The 16,621-nt window shown below is 30.1% G+C and overlaps 1 protein-coding gene across 2 annotated transcripts in view; it reads right to left on the reverse strand.

Annotated features, from left to right (window-relative positions):
* Nucleotides 1-7: 7 nt before the first annotated feature.
* Nucleotides 8-16,621, reverse strand: part of LOC124425223 (neurotrimin-like) — a 126,143-nt gene continuing 109,529 nt past the window's right edge. For both annotated transcript variants that reach the window (XM_046965299.1, XM_046965296.1), the window contains 6 exons: nt 15,225-15,353; nt 12,748-12,885; nt 6,176-6,325; nt 3,575-3,640; nt 3,392-3,493; nt 8-2,220 (listed from right to left, as the gene is read on the reverse strand). In XM_046965299.1, coding sequence (XP_046821255.1) covers nt 2,003-2,220; nt 3,392-3,493; nt 3,575-3,640; nt 6,176-6,325; nt 12,748-12,885; nt 15,225-15,353 — 803 coding nt within the window. In that variant the 3' untranslated portion in view covers nt 8-2,002. The remainder of the gene's footprint in view (nt 2,221-3,391; nt 3,494-3,574; nt 3,641-6,175; nt 6,326-12,747; nt 12,886-15,224; nt 15,354-16,621) is intronic.

A 16,621-nucleotide genomic window follows, 5' to 3' on the forward strand; every position in this document is an offset into this window, starting at 1 on the left:
ATACCCATTCAAACTTTAACATTCGATCTTTATTCATACTTCAACATTCGCCCAAAATTTCCAGTTACAGTACAATGAATAATGTATATATTTTAAATTACTCCGTAAGTTTTGTCCCTTCTCGTTAGCGTTCATAATCGATCTACTTAAAAATCTGACGGTATGCAAATTTCCATATACAATTATAAAGCGATAATAAAGCTCACTGGTACTTTTTCTTTCGGTTATGTTGATGGTCGGCTACGACGGATAATGGCGCGACGTAAAAGCAAAATAATTAATCTTAAAAGGATCACATACTACGATGCTTTGGTCTATTTACAAATATTTACTCGTTAAATGTATTTCGGATTACATAAAATTTCGATATTACAAGACATTATTTGCTTTATTTCTTTTTTTTTTTGGTACTTATATTTACAGTTGAACCTATCTACGAAATGAACATACATCGTAGGATAAAACTATCAACGTCAATAGTCTTCGTGAAAAGTCGAAGATACTCTTTAAAAAATGGAACTCTAAAAATTACGTCATGCTAATGTTCCTTCCCTTATCGATAATTTTATCCTATCCACACACGCGCGAATTAGTAATTTATGTACAAAATTATTAATATTCATTCAATTAACACCGTGGTCGGCGTCGACGTAGATTTCTAATATATATATATATATATATATATATATATATATATATATAATCGTTATTTACAGTGGTATTTAAATCGTTACAATCATTGTCAAATATACAAGTTTCCATTTTTTTCCCCGCAGAAACATTCGACAAATCGATTATCTCAAGTAAATGAGATATGTATGTGTACATCTTTAAAGGTACACTATTTCCAACAAGATTTACATTTACATACAATTTTATCCGTCCATTGCATGGCAAGATAGAGGCTGCTGATAATTAGAAAGAGGATTGAATTCGTTCGGAATTTTTTTTTTTTTTTTCATTGTTTCCAAAGTTCATCCTCATAATTCTCACTATGTGATGTAATTAAAAGAAAATGTGATATTACATTTCGACGTTAATAATTATAATATTATAATAGAAATTACTACATCATACATTTAAAAAAAAGTATAATCGTGAAAAACGACATATAGAATTATTATCTCTAACTTCACGTTCACTTATTATGTTTGTGTATATTTCTTATAATTGCATCACAATTATAGTGAAATATCGTAGTTGTGGACTGATTAGGCTTTTTGATATTGTGATTATTTCATTTCGAATATAAGATTCTCTGTCTTTAGGAAAGATTAGGCCGAGATTAATTGAAAACATGATCTAAGAAAATATCGATTAATGAAAATAAATTATGAATACAGATAAGATTAGTTAATAATAAGACTTAACAAATTTATCTTTTCCTATTATTTAAAATATAAAATGAAACAAAATAATATTATTTTTTCGATATCATTTCGAGTAGTAACGTATGTTATAGATTCGTTGTTACTAAAATTTCACTTTTCTGGATTGTCATATAACTTTTTATACAAATATCATCCTCTAATTTTTTTTATAAATTACTCCTGGATATCTAATTAACAATAATGTTTTCGTCGTAATAGGAACAATGTTGAACCAAGTGCATTATTAAACATTAATAGAAAAATGATTCAAAATATAATCAATACATTTTCTCTAAATAAACGAGATTAGATATTTCAATGCTAAAGATTATAGGATGTTGATAGAAATTACTATAACGTACATTTGGAAAGAATATAATTTTGAACCATGACATACATAATTTTTCACTTTAATTTCACGAAAGTTTTCTTATTATGTATGGTTCTTTTCTTTTTTTATAAACAATAGAAAGAAAGCATGGACATCGATGATCGTATCCATACTTAAGATAAATTGATCCCGTTTGCTAATGGAAAAGGAATGATAGTGCGTGAAGACGAGGTCCAATTAAAAGAGTCCAATTAATCGAAACGTCTTCGTATTTTGTGGACATAAAGTATCTAAAGACTGACTACGAAAGGATAGATAATAGAATTGTATAGATTATTATACTGTGTTGTAAAAAAGCATATAGCCTATCTCCTCTCGAGGATAATGATCGTGATGTGTTATCAATTCTGCGATGATTCACATCTTTGTTTGAAGGTTGTTTTCGTTGAACATCCTTATCGATTTTATTCTCAGCATTGATGTAGTCATTGTTGTTATATCGTCCATCAATTCGTGTATCTGGAAAGATTCATTTTTATTAAAATTTGTATTAATCGATTTGTAGAAAACTAGAATCATTTTAAAAAACGAAACTAATTACGGTTCTTTATATTTTATAAAAGTGATAAAAAGTTCAATTTTATAAAAGAAATAGAATTTTTTAATTTCCAGAGAAAGTTGATAATTAATAAGCGAAATGGAGAAATGAACTTTGATATTTTCTCGTAAATGTATGTATAACTTAAGTAGCTTGAAGTACGATTTTTACTCTATGACTCCGCTTGTAATTGGAATCTACCTACACAAATACTAGAAAGTTCGTAGATTGCTTTTTTGATTTTTTGAATAGCAAAAAACATTCTCGTACGTCCTAGGATGCCAATCGAACAATTTTAATTGCTTTCTTAAGTTTATTCGTGCAAATAATAAATACAAGCGTACCAGCAGTAAATTTTTATATATGTATAGGTAATTCAACGCATGTATTAATAGAACAAATAAAAATCGAATAAAAATTCATAGAAATTGATATCAATCGAAGGTATCATTATTCGTTATTTTTTCATTTAGCATTAAATTGGCACTTGACTAAATTTCACTTTTGTAGTTATTTTAGGGTTTTAGTTTTCGAAAATTCGATAAAATCTTAGATTTGAGTGATTGGCTTGATATAAACGAAAACTTATGAACGAAAACCGTACTCGAGATGGAAAGTTTCTCTTTGGAACATCGAGAGCTGCTCGCAGTATATTCACAAACTTTCAACGACGACGACGACGACGAGAATGATAAGAACGCAAAGAGATACCAATGGTAAATCTTCCTTTTGAGGCAATAAGCAATAGAATTCTCAACGGGATTTTGACTAAAATCCCACGCGCAGTTTTCGAACTTTCTGCAAACCTTTTATCGTCATCGTCGTCATTGTCATCAGCATCGTTCAAGTTACCAGAAATGCAATTTCGTTTTTGATAGTATGGAAGTTCTAGCGAAGAATAAATTTTTTTTATCGAATTCAAAATGCTATTTTATCGATTGAAAAAGTTTAAAACAATTTGACAAAAGGTAGATTATTTGTTTATTATTTTATTGGCTTTATTGAGAAACTTCGTTTTTTGTTATTTTATAGAAGAATTTTATAGAAGATACTATATCTATACGGATATCAATAAGAGATTTAAATACCTACTTTCGTTTCTAATTACAGTAGACAAAGACGCATCTGTTATTTCATTTGAGTTCGGTTCGATGCTCGGCAACATCTTCTGTCGGGTTCTTTGCATAGTTTCGACTGAAATTAATATTATTATATTAATAATTCAATTATATTATTTATTTGTAATTATTACTGTTTAAGATATTATTAAAATACCTTTAGCTATCGTGGGCATTGGTGTCGTCGTCGTGGTCTTGACTTGCGTCGTGGTGGTTGGAATATCTGTAAATGTAAAACCACTATAAACATTAATTTCATATTTAAAAATTAATCCTATTGATTGCTTTCATTTCACACATATGAGAAAATCGTAATTAAGGCTTGGATCGTAAAGGTATACACTCAATGTTATTTCAATTTAGTGTAAAAAAACAGATAGCTGTTATCAATATTCTCGTGTTTACAAATAAACATCATCAATAAAAGTACCTTACAATTGTTCCTACGGTCTATTGTCAATCACCTACATAGAAATATTTTTATCATCATAAAAAATTTCTATCAATAGAATAACACTTTCAGCTAATTTATTGTGGATTAATATATTTGTTTATATTCATTTTATTAAGATCATTTATCAAAAAAAAAAAAAATAAAAAACATGTTTTCATTCTATTTTTTCTCGAAAAAATTTCATTTTAGTTTTTATAAGTAGTATTTTTTTTTTTTTTTTTTTTTTTTAATTATTCGGTAGTATCTGATATCTATTTTATCGATGCTCGAAGTGAAGCAAGAATTATTCCTTTCTAATGGATTTAGTTAACATGATCAAGGAAGAATTAAGAACTACATATGAAAAAAATAAGATATTTCCCGTCAGACAAATGTCAATTTTTATTTAACGAATCTTCTTTGATTTTAGACGAACATATTGACTTGAAACAAATAGTAAGTTAAAAATATAGTTAAATATATATATATATATATATATATATATATATATATTTAATTATATCATTGAGTTTAATTGCAATTACTATATTTTCTGTCTCGCAATACAATTTAAAATGATAATTCGGGTTAAGTGATCCATATAGCTCAATCGGATTTCTTTCGATGCTCTTTGCGGGCGACCGTAACATTCAAGCTGTTTACTCTTTGTATTGGATCGACGTCACAAAGCTAAGAAGTTCTTAATCCAGAGAGCGAAGCAGAGAAAATCCATGATTATAGATCTCTGCGGATCTGATCGATTTTTTCTCTGATAAACGGCATCGATAGTTTGTAATTATCGATAATTCGCGTTTCTTTCCACGGAACTAAGTACTTTATTTTGTCCTAAGCAAAGCTACAATTTATTGATACCCATGGCAATTTCCCTTTGATTTCCGATCGTGCAAGACTCGAAACAAATTCGGAAGTAATTACGTGCTTGTGTATATAGACTCTACGAGAATCGTATTGATCGATTGGCGAATTATTTATCAATGCGTTTGATAATTAAAATCAAATAATGTACTTTCGAATCTTTCTTTTTTGCTTGTTAAGACCAAGCAATAAATTCTTCTCTTCTTTTGATTCCTATCGTGTATTTATTGATGCAGTGAACCGTAATTATAATTTAACCTTATCGATAAAAATTAAAAAACTAATTAACTTTTTCCTATGATTTCTTTTAAACAATTCTATTCGATTAGAATTAAGAAAATATCCGTATTAGATGAAAACAGTTTAATTGATTTGGATAGAAACTTAAGTGAGATACTTGTATGTAACAAATATATTTGATGGAAAAAAATTTCCATTTAATTAGAAAAAAAAAGAAATATGAAGATAAATGTTTATTTTTTCCTGGACAATGGCGAGATTTTCGATGTGTTAGACGAGATTAGATTTATATATCTAATCGAGACATTTTAAATCGTTAGATTCCGAGATTGTGAGAATTTCGATTATCGAAGATCCGTTGCATTCGCGTTGCTTTTCCAGTGGGATTGCTACATTTCACCGTGACTTTAGCCCATCGATATATCTTACTCGCTGTCTTCGAAAGAGCCCGACGCCCTTTATCTTACAGCTTTAGAGAATGGAAAGAGAAGGGCTGTACGATCGAACGCTTAATTTCTCATCCCACGGTTACATTCTTTTTTGTACAACTAACGATTCCTGATAACACGCGTAAATTAAAGGCCCATCGTGAAGGAAAGGATACGAATAAAAACAGTCTACTCGCGATAACGAACACTCTTTGAAAAATGATTAAAAATTCGTGACGAATGTAAGAAAAATTTATATCGCAAACGAGAAATGCTATTCGACAATATTTTATATTGATCGATCGAATAATCGTACAAATAAAATATTAAATTAATCAGAAAATATATATAAATAATAATCGTAAATATTTATTCAAAAATATTTGAATATGTTCCAATATTATTATACAGCAATAATTTTCAAAATTTTTTATGTGGGCTTTATTAAAAAAATATTATTTTTTTTAAATTGTGAAGTTATCGTTGTATACATATATTAGTTTTAATTTTGGTATAGCACCGAATGAAATATTTTCGATTAGTATTTTCCATCTACGTTATATAACTGCATCCAACAAACAAATAGGTAGTATTAATTAAGTTAAAACGTAAAACATGTACGAGATATTTTTTTTTTGACTTGATGATTTTCATTATTATAGAATTTATATACGTAATAAATGATTTCCCGTCAAAGATATCAAGATAAGAGTTACGTCACGGCGAATGAAGTACGATAAATGAATTTGAAAATACTCTACCATTAAATATCGTTACTTACGGTAAAGCGATATACTGCCATCCGTTTCACCCAGTGAATTTTTCGATATGCATTTGTAAATGCCGTAGTCTGACATGGTAACGGAACGTATGGTAAGCTTCATCTGCACTTTATACGTATCGTCCGAGAGGGTCGGCTCATACTTCTCCCCTAGAAAAAGAATAAAAAGAGAATAAAGATATATAACAATGTACCGGTATGCTGTCGTTTCTGCTTGTTCGCACGATAACGGAACTTTTCAAGTTTACGATGGGTTACCTATAAATCATGAAAATCGTATAAAATATAAAAACGCCAACGGGAAATGGATTCGTCGATATCGTTTCTCGCGCCCTTCCGCCACGTTCGAACGCCCTGGCATTATTTTCGTGTGTCCTGCGCTCGATCGAACGTAAAATTTGACATTATACTTCGATGGACAATCGAGAGCACGTCTTTTGTCATCGATATCTATGTTGAAGGAATCGACGATACTTACGCGCTGCAACTTTTCTTCGGCTATCATTTTTTTTTAAATAGTACCAGTATGCGTAAAAAATTATTTTCCGAAGTCCATGTAAAAAGGATGTTATTATCATTCTACATATAGTGTCTCGAAAAACTTTATACGTATATTAAATAATTATAAATAAATTATTTATTACGATAAATCTTTGTTTGATAATCCAAATTGAACAAGACAAATATAAAATATTTTTTAGGTTCTCGTAAGTGTTCGAATTTAAGGCCGCCTTACTCAAGATTAATTGCAATTGCTCGTAATAAAATAAAATTGTTTATATATAAATAAATCGTAATGCATTAATATAATTTTTTTTTTCAAGTGCGATACTCCAAATACGAGAAACTATATCATTTAAACTATAGCCGACTTCGCCGGCTGTCGCGTAACTTTTTCCGTCGAAAAAACGAATGCTTTCTTCAAACGAAGAAGTATCACCCTACGGAGAATCGTATTTTCTTTGGTAGAGACATTATGCGCCCTCAATCTTCTTGAAAAAAAAACAAAAAGAAACGTATTCGTGTAACCAGTCATGATCACCGGACATGCTATTCACTCGTTATTGTACCGGCGAATTTTAAAATACTAGCATAAAATTCGATTTAATCTGATGACTAACATTAAACTTATAATCATTAAATTTAAGTTTGCAGATGCAATAGCAAGTAGGGAATAGCGTTGAAGTGGTCTTCCAACATGCTTAATGTTTATGATTTTTTAGACGCTATAATTTATAGTATCTACATCTCATTTATTTTCTGAATCTTTCACACATGTATTATATATATATATATATATATATATATATATATATATATATATATATATATTCGTTCATAAAACTAATAAAGATCGAATATAATAATGTATTTTATCAATTATGATCTTAAGTTGTTCTTCCTAATAAAAAAAAATAAAAAATAGCGGAAAATAGTTTACGAATCGTGATGTTTGTGATGTAAAGCTTGAAAGTTTTTTCTTTCTTCACAGTACTAGTGAGAAGTGGTATGGTGCGGTTTCTCGAAGGATAAGAGGAAAAAGAGGAGTAGGAGTAAAATAAGTTTTGATTAACAATTCGTGGAAGGCGGACTGCTAGGAGAATTGGAAACAGAATGAAATCTATAGGTGTAATGATGCGCACTAAAGTGGAGAGGAAGTATTTTCGCAGTTGGAAGAAAACTTTGCTCACGAAAGAGAAGAAAAGAGAAGCAGAAGGAAAGAGAGAGAGAGAGAGAGAGAGAGAAAGAGAGGTAGAGAGATAAGGTACGTGTACGTATACATGTACATGTATGTGTTTGTGCAAAAGAGAGAGAAGAGAGAGAAAGAAATAGTAGAATCGAAGGAAAATGAGAAAAGAGGCGAGGAGGTAGAAAGACAGAGAAGAAAATAGAGAAAGAGAGAAAGAGAATGCATTTATGTAGTGGTTCGGTCGACTCTCACAAGCGTAAGAAAAACTTTCCTTGGCTTTGAGTTTGAAAAGTAGATGAAAAAGTTTAACGACGTTGAACTACGGTCCCAGGCATTACCACCGAGAGATGTCGAATGGGTTTTCAGGGATAAAACTGCTTTTAACCAAAAGTCCCCGGGACCGACGAGGACGAGAACGAGAACAAAGATGTTCTCATGTTACTCCTATCTTTGCGCGTCGCTTCGTTGTCGTCTAATGACATATGTGCGCATGAATCAAGCCGTCTTAAGATTTTATCTTCAGACTGAACGCGTAAAAAGGAAATAACTCTTCGTTCTTCGATCTTATTATTACTTTCTTTTTACGTCCTTTTTTTTCTTTTCTTTTATTAACGATCATCAAAGTATCACGTTAATGCTACGATAGGCTGATGATCGTTTTTATTCATTTTCATTCATTAATTTTCGCTCTTCCTAATGGAAAAAATAATTCTTATAACGTTTTCAAAAGAAGTCCACGTAAATTTTTTCAAGATTTCTTATTGTTCAATGCATAAAGAATAATTTTTAAATTTGAGATTATTCGTTTTTGAGAAAAGAACATTGAGCATTCTATTTGAGCGACACAACGAGAAGATAACGGAGTTTTCTCTAGGAGCACGATAACGAATATGAGTGTTTTCAACGTAATAGAAAAGTGAAAGAAGGTGAGGATAAGTATGCTGAGGGTTGCTTGAAACATCGGTAACGGTAAGTGCTTCTGAGCACGCCATCTTTATGTACCGACGGATCCAGGAAGATGTAGCTCGTTTAAATTTCTATCCCGTGACAACGTTTTCTCGCATCCTATCGCGTATCGTTTAATAGCACTACGATCGGGATCAGAGATTCCTTGTTTTCCGGTAAAACAATTTTTTCGGATTTAATTTTCCGAGGAATGAAAATAAAATTCTTTTAGGTTTTCATATATCAAAAGCAATACATTTTTATTGGCTTTAACATAAATGAAAGTAAGCTGATATACGTTGCTTCGTAAATTGTAAATGGATTATCACCAATTCCAATCTTTTTATTATTTTCTTAAAGGCACTGTATGATCGATGAGTAATTTTTTAATTTGTATTTTTTAGATAACAAATCAACTTGTTAATTTCCTCTAGCTATAATTAGACATTCCCTCTAGCTATAACATTTGGAGAGATAAAATCAATCCTTTTTAATATATTATTTTAATTTAAAGAAGAAATGATAGAATAAAACAGGTTATAATTATGGACGAATTTACATTTACATTATATTTACTCAGAAATTATATTTGGTAAAATGTTAAATATAAACTAACTTCTCTATAAAAATTATTTTCTTATTTCGTAAAGATTTTTAACGAAAATTAATTATAACCAATTGCCCGTAAAATTTTTTTTTCATGTTCAGTGGACTAGAATTATTATTAGCGTCGTTCTTCTGCATAATTGTTCCGAAATATTCATCGTTTTATAACGAAATTCGTGGCTATGAATATCTTTTGTGCTCGTACGCAAAAAAAAAGGGGGACTAATTAAATTACACTGTTCAATGAATACCTCCGATCGATATAAACATTTAATCCTGTGTTCTCAACCAATAATTTTTTTTCATATTTCTCCTAGTCAACCGAAAACGTAGATATTGAAATTGTACCGATGAAATTGTTTTTGCTTTTATATTCGTTAATCATATTATTTGCATAATAGAACGAAATGATAAATAAATTTTATTTAAATTTTTCACATAAAGTATATTTAGGTATATTGTTTGATTTTTTTTAAATTGTCCACTTTCTTCCAACAAAAACTAATTTTAAAACATATAGAAAAATATTAAAACAAACCTTCTCATCAATATTTTTTGTAATATAGTAAATATACGATACATCGATTACTACGGAAAAAAAAAACATTCAAAAATTGACCAACTTTTCATCTATAATTTCGATTCGAATTATTTGGTTGATTTCGTTCGGATAAAAAGAAATTTTTAAAATCTCGTAGGAAACACCACTGTGCTTTATTCACAATATATATATATATATATATATATATATATATATATATATATATTTATATTTAAAAGAAAAGGTATATATATGTGTGTGTGTCTCTATGTGTATTTGTGTGTATATATATGTATATATGTGTGTGTACATGTACTATTGTTCGCGTAATCATGTCTCATCGAGCGTGTAGCGATAAGTCGAACGTAAATTCGTTTATTACGTAGAGGTAAACGCATTTGTAAGTTGCACCTTCGAGTTTTGATATCGTCTCGTGCGGTTTCACATGTACTGAATGCGCATTACAGAAATACGAGCAGGCATCCGTAGAACATTTAGATCGTAAAACATGTCGGGGATGGTAATATTGCAATGGCGGAGAAACACGATGCGGTTGACGCGCGAATGCTTCTCCGGATAATTCGTCGCTCGACGTAGGAATGTATGAAGGGACGGTTTTCGCGATTATTGCCGCGAACAAAGGCATACACTGCTAATTGTTGCGTGCGATATGTGCGTAGCAAATAGCCTTAAAAACAATTGACAAACCAGTAAAGTTAAATGATACAGTCAAATGTAAGATTTCGCGGAAATTATTTATTAAGTAATTGTGTTATCATGTTTAAATGTCAGTAGTGACCAACGATACGAATATTAGTAAAAGCACTTTAATCATATTAAATGGTAATATGTATAAAAATTTTTAATATTATTAATGTTATATTAATAGTGTGAATTAATTAATTCATTATACACCATTTAAACTGTTTTATTTTTAAATAAACGTTACAAACACATATTGTGATGTATCGTATTGCAACATAGCAAAAAGAGATAAAGTGCATCGAAACCCTTCACAGAATATTACCATTTGTTTAATATGAAATCGTTAAAAAAAATGTTAGGTATATTGTATTGATATTTTCTTATATTAATATGTGATCACTACTATGTCGTATCAACGAAAAGAAGATATCGAATATGCATGTGATCTTACAATTAGTTGAAATAAGAAAAAACGCTACATGTGGATATATATATATATATATATATATATATATATATATATATATATATTACATACATATATGTATTTGTATGAGTGAATCTGGAAGCTAAAAGAACGAAAGCGAGACTGATGCATTATGTTCGCATTCATCACGGGAAACATTTCGCCATTCAGTTTCATTTAATAAAGTCAACCGAATTTAGGAAGTTTTTATATTAACTTCCCTTTCTCTTCTTTCTTACATGTATAATAAATTTCATTCCGACGTTCTAAACAAATTATACAAAATTAATTCAGCATTCAATGTTTTAATTTTTCATTTGTGTCGTCTGACATTCCATATTATAATTATATTAAATTCAATTTCTTTTAAGAATTTCTTATTTTCGAATATATTTATTTCTTCGATCAATTTTTAAATCCTACATATCGATATCAAGTAAAAAGGAAAATATATCACGGATGTTTAGATAAACGAAAAAATTTAAGCTATATCTCGTATCGTGTTATAGAACGAGAATGTCGTAGATTTCAAGTAAGTAGATGCAATTACTATCATATGACAGCAAAGTAGATCATGATGTTCGTAAATTTTAAAGAATGATTTTAACAAATACAAAACGAAATTCGTATTTTATTTCATTAAGCTAATATGTAAGTTAGCTCTTGTATATAAAATGTTGAATTATTTTCTTAACTTAGTAAAGAGGAAAAAAATAAGAAGATCGTTATAATTACGTAATCATAAAATTGGCATAAATGTATATTTGAACTTAAGTTACGACCTACAATTTATGAGAAAACTTGTGAGTTAACGACAATTTAGGTATATCCTTTGAGTTATCGATCTCTTGTAAGAAAAACATTATCCAAATGCGAACGGCTTGAAATTAAACTAATTAGCTGCACGATTAGTAAGCCGAAACGTGCATCTCACGTTCTTATTGCATCTGCATTTGCGGTCGAAAGCAGTCGGCTGCATTAATGGCTTCGAAGATACATTATTCTGACTAGTTACTGCATGAATTCTCCTCCACGGAACACATCTCGTCTAATTATTCCATATAATTATGTATATATGTACGTATGTCTATGCTTTTCCAATTGTTCCGAAAAGATCGATATTTAATGAGATATATTATATGTATTATTGATGGTACCTATTATTCAATTTATTTATTAATGCTTCTATCAGATACCATCGTATGTATCATATTCTGTAATATATAATAAGAGATGATATTGTTCCAAAAATTCATAACAATTTTCTATAAATATTGGATTCTTGAGTATTGAATTTTTGAATTTTGTCGAACTAACAATGAGTGTGTATTGTAGTATGTTACTGTAATTAAATCATGGATGTTCTCAAATATTGCCTATTTACTTCTTTCTGTATCGCATAGTATTAATGACAGATCATACTCAATACAATACAAAGACAATAATTAGTAATTAATAAATGACAGTCGAGAGATATCTGTCGAAAATCAAAAATCAAAAGTCTAAAGGCAAAAGTTGAAAGACTGAAATCGAAAGAGTACTTTCAAAAGAGAACGACATGTATCAAAAATCACTATAAACTTTCTAATATTAACAATTATTTAATTATGATATATTACCATTTGGTACAATCTGATTATTTCCTCTTGTCCAATAGTTGATCGATTTCGGGAAAGCCTCCGAATTACATTCCAACGTCATTTGCTGTCCCTCTTGCACTCCCACCAATTGATTCTGGATCCATATCATAGGAGGAACTGTCGAAAGGATGAAAGGTATCAATGAAAAGTGCATGCGAGTGTTGACACGAAAAAAATGGATGACGGTTTGATTTTATAGGATGACACACAACATGCAAACGTAGAAAGGAAATTGATTCTTCGCGTAAGAGATGTTGTATTATCTATATCGTCATATCTCTTATATTTATTTTCTTTATTTTTGCTACTTTTAAAAAATTTTCTACAATCTCACGTATCGTTCGGAGTTCATTAGAGCGGTTTTGAAAAATTTCGCTTCCGTCGTGCTCTCCATCGTGCGAAACATACTTTCCTCCGGTGTAGTTTCCAGAAGTCGAGGTCAAAAGTCAAACAAGCAAAACAAGTTTGAATTACCTTCGGCAATTTGAACGAGAAAGAGAGAGAAAAAGATCTATCGTAGGTTGCTATTTGTACCAAGCAAAAGGTACCAACTCCGTTGAATTGTATTTTCGAATGCTCGCGATTGAGAGCGAGTAGACACGTTATTTGGACGAAAAGGTATGCCTGTTGCGGATTCGATGTCAAAGCATCGACGAATTCTCACGATGACATCGATCGAAGCATCGTACCGAGTCGTTTGACTCGCATTGTCGACGTATCTAGTTACTGACGATAATATATACTTGTGCTTTTTGTATTCAAATAACCTTCCATCTGATAGTTTTGAAATTTAATTTGAATTTCAAGAAGTCAACTAATCGAGTTGTATATCAACGTTTTTTGATAGATCGAAATTGGTCTTCTTTTTCCAAATTTTTTGTTGGAATAATTTCTTTTTTTTTCAACAGAAATTGTAAAAATTATCAACAAAATAATTATTGTTGAAGGATTTTTTAACAAATTTTGACAGTATTTCAAACATTTTTGAACAAATCGTTTCGTTTGAAAAGAGAATTTTCAAAAAGAGTACGAATGAATTTTCAAACATTTTACTCGTGCTAGATATATGCTTAAGTGCTCAATTGACAAACGTATAACTAGTTCGTTCCATCGTTGGAGATTACATGCGAACGATGTCCTTTCAAAGAATGTGATTTCGTAAATCTTTCGATGTTGGTTAAATAGTAGTATGCACGTTCAGAGGATTTACTTTTTTTTTTCAAATGTTCGTATTTCGATCAAATTTAAGCCAGCTTTGAAAAATAACTCTTGTATATGTTTGTAAGGTATTTTATTTCCCTACACACTGAGTAAAAAGACTATTTTTGAAGTATTCGTTACGTTCGTTTACTCGTTAACGAATCCATTAATTGTTAGCAAAAATAAAAAGAACAAAAATATCGATGACACAAGAACTGTATTTAAAAAATTCATTGTCGTCCCAGTACAAAAATGTTAAATGCACAAAAACGAGTTCTATAAATTATTATCATTGTAAAATATATATGTGTGTGTATATATAGGGTGGAACAAAAACTTTATTTAAAATATTTTCATTATTTATAATAATATGGAAACATATTATATACAAAACTTGAATGATATGGAGGGAGACATAATGTAATATTAATACTTTTTATATGGATAAAGATGTGGTGAAGACTTTAAGATCATCCTTTTTCTTTTAAATGGGAACCATTGATATTGCGATTTTAGAATTAATGATAATTCAAGATTAAATGTGATGGTAAAATAAATTTTCTTACATTATAGAAGATATTCAATCATTCGTATCAATACAAAGCTCCAATCGTTTTATTATTGAATCATGAGCATGTCTTATCATCTCTGAATTTATTCCAGTACATGCTCTGGTAATTCGTTGTCTCATATTTTCAGATGTAATAAGTATTTCTTGATAAAAAATATTTTTGAGTGCTTCTCAGCGAAAGAAATCTAATGGGGTTATGTCTTAAAAACGAGTTGATCACGAAACTGATCCTCCACGTTTCTATTCATCAATTTGGATAAAGTTCATTGAGTGAGGTTCATATTGATCACGCTGTTATTTGTCTGATATTTCAAGTAATGTCGTATCTTGCCATAATGTTTACGTTGTTGCGTATAATGTATTATCAGAATCAAAAAGTAGGTTCCCTTTGGAAAAAAAAGAAATGTTTTCGAAATCTCCTTTACGTTTCCACCCACGTAAAATGTATTTATATCACATTATATCCTGCTCTATATCATTAAGTTATATATTATATATATATATATATATATATATATATGATATTTAATTCTTGATCATTAAATAACGAATTAATAGCAGAGTTATGTTATCGGGTTACGAAACATACGTTTATGATTACTATTTTAGAATAGTTAATGATCTATAAGATTAAGGATTAAGCTTCCTTCGTCGAGGCTAAAGTTTCCTCATTAAATATACTCACAGTGTACTATAAGCATAATTCTCTTGCTGACGGTAGGTGGAACGCTGTTTGAAGCGATACAAAGGTACGCTCCCATCTGTAACCGGTTCACTCTCATGATGTTGAAGATCGATCCTTCGACGCTACTAACTGCAACAAAGTGTATCGTATTGAATATTTTTATTTCCATATAACTGGTTTTGAAACACTTACAAAGCGAAAATAATATATAAAATTATTATATTAATTGAATGATCTAGATCTAACTTTTATTTTTCTGTGTTCTTTCTTCCTTTTTGAATTTTTCCATCGAGCAATATAATAGATCATCAACAATTGAGCGTTATCTTCGAACAAGAAACTTGGTAGCTTAAGTAAAAACAATGTAATGGTAGATCCAAAATTAATACCGGCCAAACCGAGATGCTTTGTACTTCTGAAACACCGATACTAATCACTAAGAACAACGACCCGACGGTTTTGTCGATTGCTCCAATCTCCGTAAACATCGGAAGCTCGCACTTTCTCGCAACAAAACCGTTTCCATTGCGCACTAAACACTTGTCGTCTACTTCTTGCCAAAACGAATGTCTTGCGGCGAAGTCTGACTATATGTTATTCTATTACTACTGAATCAATTATGTTTATTTCATGAAATACATTTGGAACAAACGATGAGTAGTACTTATTAATGATAGGTACATTAACAAAGAACGTTATTAATAGATCGTGTTAATTATCGGCTACAATTCATGAACATGCAAAGCTCTCCATTCTGAAATTTACAAAGATATGTCGATAACGAGAACGATATAAATTTATTGATAACTTTGGTTTGTAATATAATTGGAAAGTTAGTTAAATTATCGAAATTGTTGTATTATTGTTTTGTCGAACATTAGTAATTTGGAACTTTAGTAATAAATGGAAAAGTAGCGATATTTTAATTTTTCATTTATTTGCACTTGAAGTAATAGGTAGGTAATATAAATACATAATGTATAATTCGATAAAGAAAAAATCAAAATGGGAAAAATATCAAAAAAAAAATATATATATAAATTAATAAAGAAATGGGAAAGTCTCTTTCGCTCACGGATGTAACGGAATAAAATGCTTTGGGTAATTAAATGGCGAGTTGTATAGTAAGCGTTAAAAATATTTATTGCAGGAGAGAGCGTGAATTAACGGCGATGCTCGAAAGCGATGCAACGGATCTCCGACACGTTCGTTTCCTTTCTCTGTAGTTCTCGCCACCCGAAGAAATATTCTTCTACTTTCGCGCTGAAGGAAGTGAAAATAAACGTGTTTCATTCTTCTTCTTCGTTTTACAAAGATAGATCCTGAAACGTTAATGCGAACTCGAAACGAACGTATCGTTGAATCTGGCACAACATACGTCCACACGGATGTAAATC

The sequence above is a fragment of the Vespa crabro genome, chromosome 6 (genome assembly GCF_910589235.1).
Source record: "Vespa crabro chromosome 6, iyVesCrab1.2, whole genome shotgun sequence".
NCBI lineage: Eukaryota > Metazoa > Arthropoda > Insecta > Hymenoptera > Vespidae > Vespa > Vespa crabro.